General features: G+C 45.3%; 1 protein-coding gene across 2 annotated transcripts; it reads right to left on the bottom strand.

Moving 5' to 3' along the window:
* Positions 1-1,825: 1,825 nt before the first annotated feature.
* LOC123127794 (uncharacterized) lies at positions 1,826-9,001 on the bottom strand. 2 transcript variants are annotated; one of them, XM_044547637.1, is made up of 16 exons: positions 8,939-9,001; positions 8,767-8,862; positions 8,001-8,681; positions 7,403-7,606; positions 7,145-7,326; positions 6,446-6,572; positions 6,143-6,343; positions 5,786-5,836; positions 4,943-5,710; positions 4,438-4,542; positions 4,236-4,318; positions 3,771-3,822; positions 3,573-3,641; positions 3,460-3,491; positions 2,727-2,801; positions 1,826-2,637 (listed from the first exon to the last, which is right to left on the bottom strand). In XM_044547637.1, exons 1-16 carry the CDS (start codon positions 8,984-8,986, stop codon positions 2,178-2,180), a joined length of 3,234 nt encoding a protein of 1,077 aa, XP_044403572.1. In that variant the 5' UTR covers positions 8,987-9,001; the 3' UTR covers positions 1,826-2,177. The 2 variants fall into 2 exon arrangements, with proteins under 2 accessions (XP_044403572.1, XP_044403573.1); XM_044547638.1 differs by having other exon boundaries at positions 2,727-2,798.
* Positions 9,002-17,084: the final 8,083 nt, after the last annotated feature.

Here is a 17,084-nt window from a genome sequence, read left to right as displayed (position 1 = left end):
CGGCCTCCCCCACTACAGACGGAGCGAGAGCGCAGCGGGCGCGGCCTCCCCCGCTACAAACGGGGCGAGAGCGCAGCGGGCGCGGCCTCCCCCGCTACAGACGGGGCGAGAGCGCAGCGGTCGTGGCCTCTGCGGCTACGGGCGCGGCGACAACACAACGGCGCGCGGCCCACACGCGGCGAGCGAGTCTAGAGGGCGCGGCCTCCCCCGCTACAGACGCGCCGAGAGCACTGCGGTCGCGGCCTCTACGGCTACCAGCGCGGCGGGAGCAATATGAGCACCGTCTGTCCACGCTATGGGCGCCGCAAGAGCGCTACGGGCGTGGCCTCTCCTGCAACGAGCGCGGCGGGAGCACTACGGGCGCAGCAAGAGAACTACGGCCGCGGCCTTCATCTGTACGGTACCGCGGGAGAAGGAGCGAGCGGTTGAGCAGCGAGCGTACCTCAATCGGCGACGAGCATCGGGTGCCTCCCACTGCTACGCCTCCGCCTCCTACGCACCTTTCAACGGCATCGACGGGCGAGATCCAGCACCGAGCCTGGCGAATCGGGAGGGGAGGGGAGAGGGAAAAGGAATGAGACGAGGACAATGCTGGAGTGAGGAGAAAATGGCACGAAATTCGAAACTGCCCATCGCCCCCACTACTTTGCCTACGGTCACCAACTCCTATGCCTACACAGTCAATGACAAGGCGGGCCCACCGGGTGGGTGCGCACCGCACGCGTCAGCATGACCGGGCCAGGTGTGCGGAATAAGCGGGCGGGGGAGAAACCGATTAGGTACCACCTGGCGGGCGTGGGCGTGCGATCGCACGCGATCGGACGGCTCGAGCCACGGCCGCTCGAGACAACAAGCAGGCGCACGCGCACTTATATGTATTTAGGATTTATAAAACGACCACCACGCAGGCATAGGTTAAACGAGGGCTGCGGCCTAATCCCACTAACTCGTTATTTGCAGGGATGCAGATGCAGCCTGATCCACTTGATTCTTCTGTTTCTAATTCTATTTTGTCTGCTTGAACGATTAGGAGACTGGAACCACTGCAAGCAACCCTCGACGCGTTTCAAATTCTTGGTGGCCAATGGAATTCAAAAAGCGATGAGATGATGTTACAGTTAGTACTCCCTTTGTTCGGAATTATTTGTCGTAGAAATGAATGTATCTAGACGTATTTTAGTTATAGATACATTCATATCCGAGACAAGTAATTCCGAACAAAGGGAGTACCTTTTACAAGTGTGAGTTGACCACTAGTGGACTTTGGATATGTTTCGATGGTGGAATTGTTGACCCGGAAGTCACGTGAGAAGGGACGACTAAGTCTATAGTAGTAGTACTACTTCATCGCTTGTAACACGAGGAAATAGTAGTCTCTACTCTGATAAAAATTTGACAGGTGCGCAGGAGGGGAGGAGATCATACTTGCAAGGCAGGAAGGTCCTGCCTTGTTGAATCACGTTGTAGAGACATCCGTGCAAGTCAGTGGGCGATGCTCAAAGTGCAAAACGTGCACTTGCCCACCAACATCCGTCGGCTAAGTCTCTGAAGATAGAGAGATAGGCAGCAAAGAAATGCTGGAGAGCATGCACGCGTGACATGGACGTGAACCACTGTCATTAGCAAGGCACTGCAAAACATAAGGTAAGTATAAACAAGGAGTACCACTGATGAATTGATGATGGTACAAGCATCATCTCTCCAATCCAAAACAACATGCCGTTGGTTGTGCTCCGGTCAGGACGGTCAACCCTGCAAGCAATGCACACAAAGGATAGACAAAGAAAAGAAACCGGCACATCTGCCAGAAAAAAGCGCGAGTCGATGACCAAATATATAGCCTATATAAATAGAACATGAATAAGCTGGCTACAACAACATCCGACACAAACTAGATGTTCCCTTGAGGCTCTGCAGCATCACATCATGCATCCCACAACACAAAGTCACGACTAAACATTACAGCTACTGCAGATGTTTCCTGCCACAGCCACAGCCCCCTAACTACAACAGACACGGACAATGACAATGGTGCCCAGTCAGCAGACAGACAAATTCAATAGGTAAGGTAAAAAACAAAGACGACCAAGGAGTTTACAATCCATACAACGGTGCCATGATGAGAGCGAACCCATTTACAGGGGAAGTTCACGGTTGGTTGGTTGGTTGGTTCAAGCCTAAGCCTTCCTTCTGCGCTTCTTTCCAGTTGAAGACGCCCCCTTGCCAGATGCCTCCTGCTCCATTTCAGATGCCTCAGCCTCTTCCTTCTCCTCCTTCTCCTTCCGCTTCTCTTGAACAGATCCAGATCCACTACCCGCCACTGGAGTACTAGTGGCAGCGCTTTTTGGTTTCCGCCCAGGCCTACCCTTCACAGATCCATCGCCAGATTTGCTCCCAACCTCCTTCAGCTTCTGGTTGCTGCTGTCTTTAGCTAAATCATCCTTCGTCTTGTTAGCTGATCCAGTGGCTTTCTCCTTGCCTTCTTTCTTAATCTCAACAGCAGTTTTAGGTGTCCCCTTGGCATCCTTGACAGCAGTTTTCCCCTTTGATTTGCTGGGAGTTGTAGACGGTGTGCCACCATTGTTGGGGCGCCAACCTTTCGGACGGCCCCTTTTCTTTGGAAGCTCCACTCCGTCACTGCCACCATGAGAAAAACATGTCTCAGATGAGCTCTACACAAACAAGTCTCAGAAATAAGGCTTCTTCTATATGTGTCCATTACTAACCTTTTAGGTGTTTCTATTTTTTCTTCCTTCACTGGCAGCAGCGTGATTCCTCTCCCTTTTCGGCCACGGCGCCTGCTTGGAGAAATCAGTAACACGAATTTAACAAATGACCTCCTTGGGATTAGGGCAGTGCACAACAACATATCTAGCTTTGGTCAAACACATCAAAATTAACAGTGCTCAGAACTGGGGCCACTGGCCGTTAGTAAGGTGAGCTAGGTTTGTGGTTTCAATTGGCCAAGGACAAAACTTTCCCTGATTGTTTAAGATTTTACTGAAATCGATAGCAATTCCACAATGGAAGATTTGTAATCTGATTATCATGCTGCCAGTACCGCATCCACTATACACTGTATTGTTAGTCGACTTCGCGAAGTCCGCTAGCACTGGAGTGATACTATCAAATCAACACAGAATAACAAATGCTCAGCATTGATAGACACGATAGACAGGAATCAGGTTCTATATAAGTGAATATAAGAACTTGCACCATGCCCGCGAAGCTTGGTTAGATTTAATGAAATTATGCATATGAGCAGTATTCTCAACATAGTGACATCAACGCCTACAATAGTGACCCTGTCAGGTTTGAGTTATTAGCCGCTTTAAGTGCACTTGTGCATATTGGTTCTCAATACAATAGGATTGCATGAATCAATTTAGCTACTGGCAAATTAGACAGGCAATTTGGAAGCTGCAGGTATACAAGAATGATGAAAATGATTTTACTTACTCAGATGGTACATCAGGAGTTTTGCCTTCTTCCTGCAAAAATAACAGTTACTCAGAAACAAGGGAATAAAACATTGTCCTAACATTATCATGAGGTGAATAACATGTGCATACCTCACTGATGAAATCCCATTTTTCATCCCTAAGCAGCAGTACCTCTACATCTCCATCATCATATGCAACCTATGCTCCAAAAAGCACGAGAGCCAAAAGAGAAAAGGAAAAAAGAAATTGAACAATGGACTTTGAATCAAAATTAGTGCTCCATGTAAACCAAATAGCCACTGCAGGGAGATAAAACAGTGTACTGACCTTGTGCCTTTTGGAATGGGTATCAAATGAGTCAACAACACCCTTGTAAAACCTGCAAATATAAATAAAGGCTTTCAAAACCTAATCTAAAATGAATAGCAAAATAGCAGGGCACCAAAATGCATCAGCCAGGTAGATCCATCAACAACGAGCCGAGATGGCTCAAGTTTAAACAGCAAACAGACTTTCCAAAATCTGAACGAGAATATTAATTTATGTGTGTCATTTGATGAAAGGAAGTCGAAGCATCTATGCTGTAGATTTAGAAGTGTTCAACATAACAAGGCATACTGTAGTCATAAGAACTGAGCTAATAATGGCATGTAGTATCTCTACAACTATTTCATTTGGGTTAACAGTGTACTAGTAACAACGACTAAGCCTTCTACAATTGGAGAATCCAGGAATTGATCATCTTAAGGACAGGCTACATTCCAGACGCATGCAATATTCACCCCCACTTACATCTCATCGTCTGGCCACCATACTTTGATCCTTGAACCAACTAGACTTCCATCCAGACCTTTGTCCTTCCTTGAGCGAGGAGTCTAACAAGAGCGTAAAAGGTTTAAGTATCATATCATTTGGATAAAACAAACATAAGCTGTGTTTGGAATTGCGGTGGATTATGATAGTTCCATTTGCACATGTGACTAAGAATGAATACCTCTTCAGTATCTTGTTCACGCTTCCTCTTCACCACATTATTCTCCCCACTTTGACCCTTGGTTCTACCTGACCCCTTGGTCAGAGACTTCGGAGAGACCATTTCCTGTATTGCAATGAAACAATTGGTATATGAATCAGACTGTTATGAACAACTAAAGTATGATATCACATTTACTAAATTCAAGTTGAAGAGTCATATGAATTGCTGATTTCTCATGCCACTGAGCTCTAGATTAGAACTTCCAGCAAAGAGAGCATATCATATCAGCCATTGAACCACAACAAATTACTGATATGATATACTAGCATTAACTTAAGTACAGGTAATTTAATTATATTAGTAAAGGACAGTTTTGAGGAACATACATGAAATTAAAGTTGCAGGATACACAAAAATATAAATTCACAGAAATTTATAAAGATCGGATAATGCAGGCAAAGAACTGTTAACAGCAGACGCCGTGAATATGTGTACAAAAATCAACAACTGGTAAGAAAATAACCTTTAGAGTCATATCCTTGGTGGTGTCCTCCTCAGAGAGGACTTCTTCCTTGTGCTGTTTCAAACTGGGTTTTTGCTGCTTCTTTGATGATTCTCCTTCACCAGTCTTTTTTGTGGAAGCTTTGATATCATCCTTAGCTGATCGCTTTGTTAACTTCCCAGTTGAATCCATAGCCTCCTCAGTCTTCTTCAAATCTAAATCTGAAGATTGGTTATTTCTAGCAGCCTTTTTCTCTGATGACTTTGGTCCAGGAGGTCGGCCTCGTTTTGGCTTAACTACATCGGGTGTGGTATCAGCACGCTTTGGTACATTATCAGCCACTCCATTGACTACCTTCTTGTCTGCAGATAACTCTCCAGATACTACATGAGCTTCTTTGTCAACATCAACATTAGAGTGTGGAGTAGCCACAGACTTGCAGGGTTTGAGCTTCAGGTCTTTGTCTGAATCAAGATCAGATGGCTTCTTGGGCTTTGCATCAACAGGTTCTACACCATCATTAGCAGATTTCAACTGATCAGCATCTTTTGTGTCTTCAGGCTGTTCAGGCTTCCCTTTTGGTGACGCTGATCCTTTTGGTGACACCGGTCCTTTTGGAGACACTGGTCCCTTTGGAGACGCTGATCCCTTTGGAGACGCTGATCCCTTTGGAGACGCTTGTCCTTTTGGAGAAAATGGTCCTTGATTAGCCTCACCATGATCAACCAGAGTTGCACCACTACTAATAGCAGTAGTCGGAGTACCATCTTGCTCCAGTTTTGAAGATTCCTGGAAATAGAGATGTGTTGCTGTACTATCAATCATTTCAACAAGGGATCCCCTTCCATGGGTATAGAAACATACCTGAGGCAGTTCATCAGAAATAGTCCTTTCCGAAAGTTTGCCATCATCCACCTGAATGTGAAAACTCAAAGGTATGAACAGGTGCATCCACACAAACACCATACAGCCAACATATTATCCTTTTCAGGGATCAAATGAATTATTTGTTAAGTATTACTCAGATCAGGCTGTTAAATTCATCGTACATGCTAAAACAAATCACAGTTTCATCATCCATGTGACCCCTCTCAGTCTATTCAAGAGAACTGAGAGCATTTATGAATTACAGACACATCAGACAACATACTAAGATATTATTATAAGCATGATGATTTACACCTATAATAATAGTTACGACATGCAAGTAATATTACTGACCGTGTCCTTTCCAGAAGGATCAACATTGTTGTCTTCCCTGACAACCTTATCACCTTCACAAACCAGCGTGACAATTTTGCTGTAGTCATCCAAGGGAGTGCCTTGAACTTGAAGTAACTGCAGGAATATTGGTTTTAGCTTCCCATCTTCACATGAGCTGATCACCTTCTCTGCAAGTTCAAAAGATGCTGGAGACGTTTCCTGGGAACAAAAAACAAAAAAAATTAGTATATGTGAACCTCCCTCCTTGCTTGGGCAAGGTAAATCCATATTATCGGCATGAAGAAAGTTGAAATGATATACCCTCTCCTCATTTCTAGCCTTTTGAAGAAGATACGATGCAAGCGCTGTCTGTATTTCTTCACTCTCATCTATTACAAGTTTCATTGTTGTTACCATAGATGATATGACAATTTCTGGTTGGTTTGATCTGAACACAGGATGACAAAAGGTAATTTCCATTAGAATCAAGTCCAGAAAAATACGGTGGGTACATCTAAAATGATAATGTCTCACGTACCATCATCATGTTAATTTAATTGAACAAACATATCAATGTAAAAGAAAGTGCATCTCTTTTAACAACTATTACAATTACCAGGAAGGGGAATGCAGCATTTTCCAACATAAAAAGGCAATGCTAGCAACTTGCAAAGCAACAACCGCTATAATATTGGCAGCTTGGTGTGAGTTTAATGAGTTTAAATAAATAAAGTTATAATCTTCTTTTAGCAAAAACATTGAATAAGATACCAGGATCTGATAATTCTGCTAGATTGTTAAGAAAAAGGGTACATAGCAGGTACAGCATATTATCTAAGAATTTGTCCATTAAGAACACATAACAAGAAAAGAAAAAACATTTTAGGCAAGTAAAATAACACCTTAGACATGTCAGGAGAATAGCAACATAGCTTAGCAAAACTTAGTAAACATACCCAGAAACTAGCAAGAAGTAGTAATAGATAAACTTAAGGTGAATAACGAGAAGTGGCTTCTTACGTCACAGTTGTGAAAAAATGGTTAAACATCTGCAGAATCAGATCATCCAACTCAAGGTCTAACATGACCACACACGACCGGACCTTTGCCACAGTCTCGAGAATTGAAATCCTCCTTGCAAAGGACGGGCTCTCAATATCATCTAAATTCTGAAAAGTCCCCACAATTATGGAAAACAAATCCTGACAAAGTAGACAGCACAGGTCAGGATACAGGGTAGAGAATAAATAAATCTTATAATCAGGAAAGACACAGTACCCTCATAATATTGTCATCATACGGAGCCTCGGGTGCAGTGATCCTTGTAACCTCAGATATACAAGATGCTATAGCAAGTTTGACCTCGGCATTAGGGTGAGTCAAAAGTTCGTTCTTGATCAGGGCATCCATTGCTGGGCGAACAGCAGCAAATGTGCTTGCTGCAGGTGATTGCTCCACTCTCAACAGATATTTCTCGACGTCCTGCATATAGAAAAAGATCAACTTGTTAAATCACATGAGCAAGTTTAAGCTATAATGGCCGCTGACATAATCAGACTCGGCAGTTACTCCAATTCTGAAGAGCAGGGTGTATTTCAAGGAAGCTAACACCTCTATCTAACAATAGATACATAATCATGTACATATAAGTACCCAACAATAGATGACGCTCTACCAATGACTGAAAACACTCTCCTTTTATGCCAGGACCAAGAATTAGACAAAATCAAGAGAAGCAGCGACTAGGTAAACATAAAGCTTATTACAATCATCCGAAAGCCATAGATGCAACCACGACGACAAACCCTACAGGCAGCCGTAACGGACACAGAAAACCAAATAAGATAAACACACAAAGTTGAGAGAGAAGGCTCACGTAGAGGAGCTTGAGCAGGCCGTCGGAGTCGTCGGGCGCCTCCTGCAGGCGGGCGCCGACATCCTTGAGTTGCTCCTCAAGGTCGCTGTCCGCCCCGTCCGCCGCCATTTGAGGCGCCGGGAGGGCCGAATCGGGGCGCGGGCCGCCCGGATCGGGGCGCCTGCCCGGAGATCTGCAGCCGCTAGGGTTTCCCCGCGCGGCGCGGTGGGGGCAGGAGGACACGGCGTCCCTCCCACGCGAGGGGCGAGGCTGGAGGGGGCGAGAGCGGGGTGGCGGTGGACGGTGGTGGTGGAGGTGCTGACGAGGGAGATTTGTCCCGCTCCCAACCCCCCGCTCCCTTTGCACGACGGGACGCGATTTCGGTGCGGCTCTCTGTGGCTCGGCCTTGCGAGGGGGTGGTGGAGTGGAGCGGTGTTTGGAATCGGCGGGCGATTTATGGGGGGGTTTGGGCCACTTCGGCGCGGGCGCGGCCTGCCAATTTTGCCCACGGACGCGTCGGGGGCGATCCTGCTCCGCTTTTGGGCGGCCTTGCGTCCGAGCCGGAGCCGCCGCCGCCGCGGGGCAGTGCACGCAGCACCCTGGGGAGATCTCGGCCGTCGCTTGCTTGGATCCGGCGGCCCGATGGTTGCCACGCCCCTCGCTCTGGCCGATTTGGCAATTTTTCCTAGGTTTTAGCCCCTCCTGCACACCAAACCATCAATCAACAATAACAAGGGGCAAAAATGTGAATTTCTTTCCTCAAAAACAAGGGGCACAAGATGCAAACCATGGGGGTGGAAGGTTGCTTGGAGCGGGCGCTCCGACGATTGCCACGCCTCTCGCTCTGGCCGATTTGGCAATTTCCGCTAGATTTTCGACCATCCTGCACATCAATCAACAATAAGAAAGGTCAAAATTTTGTTTTTCTTTCCCAAAAAAGAGGGGGCATAAGATGCAACCATGGGGGTGGAAGTGCGAGCCACGGCGGGGCGGTGCCGCCTTGGCATCACGGCGGCACTCCGCCAACTGGAAGTGACAATCGATCTTGAAGTCGTCGAAGAAGATAAGGTGGAGGGGGCGAAAGGCGAAAATAACACTAACGAGGAGAAGGATTGTGGCGAGAGATGGAAGACGACGGTTCGATGAATATATGTACAGAGAGGGGTGAGGCGTGATTACGGGATTGTCGCATCGAGCGGTTGCTATTGTTTGGCGTGAGAAGTAATGACGCGCTATAGTCGTGTCTCGTACAAAACGTGTGATATGTAAAATACCTAGTATGTCACGATATATCGGTTGATCTATGCACGAAAGAGAAGAGAAGGCGACGCTTTTAGGGCATCTCCAAAGCGAACCATCAAACAGCCTGCAACCGTCGGTTCAGGCGTGTTTAGCCGTCCAACGCGGGCATGTATCAGTCCGTCGAGCGGTCCAGACGTACTTTTTTCGACAAGCTTGAGATAAACCAAGAGCTTTGCGGGAGTCCAAACAACAACCACGTGTTGGGGAACGTAGTAATTTCAAAAAAAATCCTACGCACACGCAAGATCATGGTGATGCATAGCAACGAGAGGGGAGAGTGTTGTCCACGTACCCTCGTAGACCGAAAGCGGAAGCATTAGCACAACGCGGTTGCTGTAGTCATACGTCTTCACGATCCGACCGATCAAGCACCGAACGCACGACACCTTCGAGTTCTGCACACGTTTAACTTGATGACGTTCCTCGAACTCCGATCCAGCCGAGCTTTGAGGGAGAGTTCCATCAGCACGACGGCGTGGTGACGATGATGATGTTCTACCGACGCAGGGCTTCGCCTAAACACCGCTATGATATGACCGAGGTGGATTATGGTGGAGGGGGGCACCGCACACGGCTAAGAGATCCAAGGGATCAATTGTTGTGCCTCTAGGGGGTGCCTCCCTCCCCGTATATAAAGGAGTAGAGGAGGGGGAGGGGGCCGGCCACCCTTGGCACGCCCCATGAGGAGTCCTACTCCCGATGGGAGTAGGACTCCCCCCTTTTCATGTTGGAGTAGGAGAGGAGAGGGAAGGAGAAAGAGGGAGAAAGAAAAGGGGGGGCGCCGCCCCACTTCCTAGTCCAATTCGGACTTGGGAGGGGAGGGGCGCGCGCCTGCCCCTTGGCCGACTCTTCTATTTCACCAATTGGGCCCATGAGGCCCATTAATCCTCCGGGGGGTTCCGGTAACCCCCCGGTACTCCGGTATATATCTGATAACCCCCGGAACCATTCCGGTGTCCGAATATAGTCGTCCAATATATCAATCTTCATGTCTCGACCGTTTCGAGACTCCTCGTCATGTCCGTGATCACATCCGGGACTCCGAACTACCTTCGGTACATCAAAACACATAAACTCATAATATAACTGTCATCGAACTTTAAGTGTGCGGACCCTACGGGTTCGAGAACTATGTAGACATGACCGAGACACGTCTCCGGTCAATAACCAATAGCGGAACTTGGATGCTCATATTGGCTCCTACATATTCTACGAAGATCTTTATCGGTCAAACCGCATAACAACATACATTGTTCCCTGTGTCATCGGTATGTTACTTGCCCGAGATTCGATCGTCGGTATCTCAATACCTAGTTAAATCTCGTTACCGTCAAGTCTCTTTACTCGTTCCGTAACACATCATCCCGCAACTAACTCATTAGTTGCAATGCTTGAGGCTTAAGTGATGTGCATTACCGAGTGGGTCCAGAGATACCTCTGCGACAATCGGAGTGACAAATCCTAATCTCGAAATACGCCAACCCAACAAGTACCTTCGAAGACACCTGTAGAGCACCTTTATAATCACCTAGTTACATTGTGACATTTGGTAGCACACAAAGTGTTCCTCCGGTAAACAGGAGTTGCATAATCTCATAGTCATAGGAACATGTATAAGTCATGAAGAAATCAATAGCAACAAACTAAACGATCAAGTGCTAAGCTAACGGAATGAGTCAAGTCAATCACATCATTCTCCTAATGATGTGATCCCATTAATCATTTGACAACTCTTTGTCTATGGCTAGGAAACATAACCATCTTTGATCAACGAGCTAGTCAAGTAGAGGCATACTAGTGACACTCTGTTTGTCTATGTATTCACACATGTATCATGTTTCCGGTTAATACAATTCTAGCATGAATAATAAACATTTATCATGATATAAGGAAATAAATAATAACTTTATTATTGCCTCTAGGGCATATTTCCTTCAGTCTCCCACTTGCACTAGAGTCAATAATCTAGATTACACAGTAATGATTCTAACACCCATGGAGCCTTGGTGTTGATCATGTTTTGCTCGTGGAAGAGGCTTAGTCAACGGGTCAGCAACATTCAGATCCGTATGTATCTTGCAAATCTCTATGTCTCCCACCTGGACTTGATCCCGGATGGAGTTGAAGCACCTCTTGATGTGCTTGGTTCTCTTGTGAAATCTGGATTCCTTTGCCAAAGCAATTGCACCAGTATTGTCACAAAAGATTTTTATTGGACCTGATGCACTAGGTATGACACCTAGATCAGATATGAACTCCTTCATTTGCTGCTTCCGGAGCAGCTATGTACTCCGCTTCACATGTAGACCCCGCTACGACGCTTTGTTTAGAACTGCACCAACTGACAACTCCACCATTTAATAAAAATACGTATTTGCTTTGCGATTTAGAATCGTCCGGATCAGTGTCAAAGCTTGCATCGACGTAACCATTTACGACGAGCTCTCTGTCACCTGCATAAACGAGAAAAACATCCTTCGTCCTTTTCAGGTATTTCAAGATGTTTATGACCGCTGTCCAGTGATCCACTCCTGGATTACTTTCGTACCTCCCTGCTAAACTAATAGCAAGGCACACATCAGGTCTGGTACACAGCATTGCATACATGATAGAGCCTATGGCTGAAGCATAGGGAACATCTTTCATTTTCTCTCTATCTTCTGCAGTGGTCGGGCATTGAGTCTTACTCAACTTCATACCTTGTAACACAGGCAAGAACCCTTTCTTTGCTTGATCCATTTTGAACTTCTTCAAAACTTTGTCAAGGTATGTGCTTTGTGTAAGTCCAATTAAGCGTCTCGATCTATCTCTATAGATCTTGATGCCTAATATATAAGCAGCTTTACCGAGGTGTTACATTGAAAAACTATTATTCAAATATCCTTTTATGCTATCCAGAAATTCTATATCATTTCTAATCAACAATATGTCATCCACATATAATATCAGAAATGCTACAGAGCTCCCACTCACTTTCTTGTAAATACAGTCTTCTCCAAAAGTCTGTATAAAACCATATGCTTTGATCACACTATCAAAACGTTTATTCCAACTCCGAGAGGCTTGCACCAGTCCATAAATGGATCGCTGGAGCTTGCACACTTTGTTAGCTCCCTTTGGATCGACAAAACCTTCCGGTTGCATCATATACAACTATTCTCCCAGAAATCCATTCAGGAATGTAGTTTTGACATCCATTTGCCAAATTTCATAATCATAAAATGCAACAATTGCTAACATGATTCGGACAGACTTAAGCATCGCTACGGGTGAGAAAGTCTCATCGTAGTCAATCCCTTGAACTTGTCGAAAACCTTTTGCAACAAGTCTAGCTTTATAGACAGTAACATTACCATCAGCGTCAGTCTTCTTCTTGAAGATCCATTTATTTTTAATGGCTTGCCGATCAACGGGCAAGTCAACCAAAGTCCACGCTTTGTTCTCATACATGGATCCCATCTCAGATTTCATGGCCTCGAGCCATTTTGCGGAATCTGGGCTCACCATCGCTTCTTCATAGTTCGTAGGTTCGTCATGGTCTAGCAACATAACCTCCAGGACAGGATTACTACCCACTCTGGTGCGGATCTCACTCTGGTTGACCTACGAGGTTCAGTAACAACTTGATCTGAAGTTTCATGATCATCATCATTAACTTCCTCACTAATTGGTGTAGGTGTCACAGGAACCGGTTTCTGTGATGAACTACTTTCCAATAAGGGAGCAGGTACAGTTACCTCATCAAGTTCTAATTTCCTCCCACTCACTTCTTTCGAGAGAAACTCCTTCTCTAGAAAGGATCCAAATTTAGCAACAAATGTTTTGCCTTCAGATCTGTGATAGAAGGTGTACCCAACAGTTTCCTTTGGGTATCCTATGAAGACACATTTCTCCGATTTGGGTTCGAGCTTATCAGGTTGAAGTTTTTTCACATAAGCATCGCAGCCCCAAACTTTAGGAAACGACATCTTTGGTTTCTTGCCAAACCATAGTTCATAAGGCGTCGTCTCAACGGATTTCGATGGTGCCCTATTTAACGTGAATGCAGCCGTCTCTAAAGCATAACCCCAAAATGATAGCGATAAATCAGTAAGAGACATCATATATCGCACCACATCTAGTAAAGTACGATTACGACATTCGGACACACCATTACGTTGTGGTGTTCCAGGTGGCGTGAGTTGCGAAACTATTCCGCATTGTTTCAAATGAAGACCAAACTCGTAACTCAAATATTCTCCTCCACGATCAGATCGTAGAAACTTTATTTTCTTGTTACGATGATTTTCAACTTCACTCTGAAATTCTTTGAACTTTTCAAATGTTTCAGACTTATGTTTCATTAAGTAGATACACCCATATCTGCTTAAATCATCTGTGAATGTGAGAAAATAATGATACCCGTCGCGAGCCTCAACATTCATCAGACCACATACATCTGTATGTATGATTTCCAACAAATCTGTTGCTCGCTCCATAGTTCCGGAGAACGGCGTTTTAGTCATCTTGCCCATGAGGCACGGTTCGCAAGTACCAAGTGATTCACAATCAAGTGGTTCCAAAAGTCCATCAGTATGGAGCTTCTTCATGCGCTTTACACCAATATGACTTAAACGGCAGTGCCACAAATAAGTTGCACTATCATCATCAACTCTGCATCTTTTGGCTTCAATATTATGAATATGTGTATCACTACTATCGAGATTCAATAAGAATAGACCACTCTTCAAGGGTACATGACCATAAAAGATATTACTCATATAAATAGAACAATCATTATTCTCTGATTTAAATGAATAACCGTCTCGCATCAAACAAGATCCAGATATAATGTTCATGCTTAATGCTGGCACCAAATAATAATTATTCAGGTCTAAAACTAATCCCGAAGGTATATGTAGAGGTAGCGTGCCGACTGCGATCACATCGACTTTGGAACCATTTCCCACGGGCATCGTCACCTCGTCCTTAGCCAATCTTCGCTTAATCTGTAGTCCCTGTTTCGAGTTGCAAATATTAGCAACAGAACCAGTATCAAATACCCAGGTGCTACTGCGAGCATTAGTAAGGTACACATCAATAACATGTATATCACATATACCTTTGTTCACCTTGCCATCCTTCTTATCCGCCAAATACTTGGGGCAGTTCCACTTCCAGTGACCAGTCTGTTTGTAGTAGAAGCACTCAGTTTCAGGCTTAGGTCCAGACTTGGGTTTCTTCTCTTGAGTAGCAACTTGTTTGTCATTCTTCTTGAAGTTCCCCTTATTCTTCCCTTTACCCTTTTTCATGAAACTAATGGTCTTGTTGACCATCAACACTTGATGCTCCTTTTTGATTTCTACCTTTGCAGCCTTTAGCATCGCGAAGAGCTCGGGAATTGTCTTATTCATCCCTTGCATATTATAGTTCATCACAAAGTTTTTGTAGCTTGGTGGCAGTAATTGAAGAATTCTGTCAATGACACTATCAACAGGAAGATTAACTCCCAGTTGAGTCAAGTGATTATGATACCTAGACATTTGGAGTATATGTTCACTGACAGAACTATTCTCCTCCATCTTGCAGCTATAGAACTTATTGGAGACTTTGTATCTCTCAATCTGGGCATTTGCTTGAAATATTAACTTCAACTCCTCGAACATCTCATATGCTCCATGACGTTCAAAACATCGTTGAAGTCCCGGTTCTAAGCCGTAAAGCATGGCACACTGAACTATTGAGTAGTCATCAGCTTTACTCTGCCAAATGTTCTTAACATTATCAGCAGCATCTGCAGCAGGCCTGGTACCCAGTGGTGCTTCCAGGACGTAATTTTTCTGTGCAGCAATGAGGATAATCCTCAAGTTACGGACCAAGTCCATGTAATTGCTACCATCATTTTTCAACTTTGCTTTCTCAAGGAATGCATTAAAATTCGACGAAACAACAACACGAGCCATCTATCTACAATCAACATAGACAAGCAAAAAACTATTAGGTACTAAGTTCATGATAAATTTAAGTTTAATTAATCATATTACTTAAGAACTCCCACTTAGATAGACATCCCTCTAATCCTCTAAGTGATCACGTGATCCAGATCAACTAAACCATGTCCGATCATCATGTGAGATGGAGTAGTTTCAATGGTGAACATCACTATGTTGATCATATCTACTATATGATTCACGCTTGACCTTTGGGTCTCAGTGTTCCGAGGCCATATCTGCATACACTAGGCTCGTCAAGTTTAACCTAAGTATTCCGCGTGTGCAACTGTTTTGCACCCGTTGTATTTGAACGTAGAGCCTATCACACCCGATCATCACGTGGTGTCTCAGCACGAAGAACTTTCGCAATGGTGCATACTCAGGGAGAACACTTATACCTTGATAATTTAGTGAGAGATCATCTTATAATGCTACCGTCAACCAAAGCAAGATAAGATGCATAAAAGATAAACATCACATGCAATCAATATAAGTGATATGATATGGCCATCATCATCTTGGGCTTGTGATCTTCATCTCCGAAGCACCGTCATGATCACCATTGTCACCGGCGTGACACTTTGATCTCCATCGTAGCATCGTTGTCGTCTCGCCAACTTATGCTTCTACGACTATCGCTATCGCTTAGTGATAGAGTAAAGCATTACAGGGCGATTGCATTGCATACAATAAAGCGACAACCATATGGCTCCTGCCAGTTGCCAATAACTCGGTTACAAAAAATGATCATCTCATACAACAAAAAAATAACATCATGCCTTGACCATATCACATCACAACATGCCCTGCAAAAACAAGTTAGACGTCCTCTACTTTGTTGTTGCAAGTTTTACGTGGCTGCTATGGGCTGAGCAAGAACTGTTCTTACCTACGCATCAAAACCACAACGATAGTTCGTCAAGTTATTGTTGTTTTAACCTTCTCAAGGACCGGGTGTAGCCACACTCGGTTCAACTAAAGTTGGAGAAACTGACACCCGCCAGCCACCTGTGTGCAAAGCACGTCGGGAGAACCAGTCTCGCGTAAGCATACGCGTAATGTCGGTCAGGGCCGCTTCATCCAACAATACCGCCGAACCAAAGTATGACATGCTGGTAAGCAGTATGACTTGTATCACCCACAACTCACCTGTGTTCTACTCGTGCATATAACATCAACACATAAAACCAGGCTCGGATGCCACTGTTGGTGAATGTAGTAATTTCAAAAAAATCCTATGCACACGCAAGATCATGGTGATGAATAGCAACGAGAGGGGAGAGTGTTGTCCACGCACCCTCGTAGACCGAAAGTGAAAGCGTTAGCACAACGTGGTTGATGTAGTCGTGCGTCTTCACGATCCGGCCGATCAAGCACCGAACACATGGCACCTCCGAGTTCTGCACAAGTTCAACTCGATGACGTCCCTCGAACTCTGATCCAGCCGAGCTTTGAGGGAGAGTTCCATCAGCACGACGGCGTGGTGACGATGATGATGTTCTACCGACACAGGGCTTCGCCTAAGCACCGCTACGATATGACTGAGGTGGATTATGGTGGAGGGGGGCACTGCACACGGCTAAGAGATCCAAGGGATCAATTGTTGTGTCTCTAGGGGGTGCCTCCCTCCCCGTATATAAAGGGGTAGAGGAGGGGGAGGGGGTCGGTCACCCTTGGAGCGCCCCATGAGGAGTCCTACTCCCAGCGGGAGTAGGACTCCCCCCTTTTCATGTTGGAGTAGGAGAGGAGAGAGAAGGAGAAAGAGGGAGAAAGAGGAAGGGGAGCGCCGCCCCCCTTCCTAGTCCAATTCGGACTTGGGAGGGGAGGGGCG

The sequence above is a fragment of the Triticum aestivum genome, chromosome 6A, assembly GCF_018294505.1.
Source record: "Triticum aestivum cultivar Chinese Spring chromosome 6A, IWGSC CS RefSeq v2.1, whole genome shotgun sequence".
Classification (NCBI taxonomy): Eukaryota; Viridiplantae; Streptophyta; class Magnoliopsida; order Poales; family Poaceae; genus Triticum; species Triticum aestivum.
This window is presented reverse-complemented; position numbering and strand designations above follow the sequence as displayed.

What these genes read in the sequence shown, in the direction of transcription:
- LOC123127794 (XM_044547637.1), bottom strand. Translation starts at nt 8,986, where the DNA reads ATGCCAAGGCGGCACCGCCCCGCCGTGGCTCGCACTTCCACCCCCATG. An exon ending in TTTCTGATGAACTGCCTCAG is followed by an intron (nt 5,711 to 5,785) that starts GTATGTTTCTAT and finishes CTCTATTTCCAG; the next exon opens with GAATCTTCAAAACTGGAGCA. An exon ending in AAAATAGAAACACCTAAAAG is followed by an intron (nt 2,638 to 2,726) that starts GTTAGTAATGGA and finishes TCATGGTGGCAG; the next exon opens with TGACGGAGTGGAGCTTCCAA.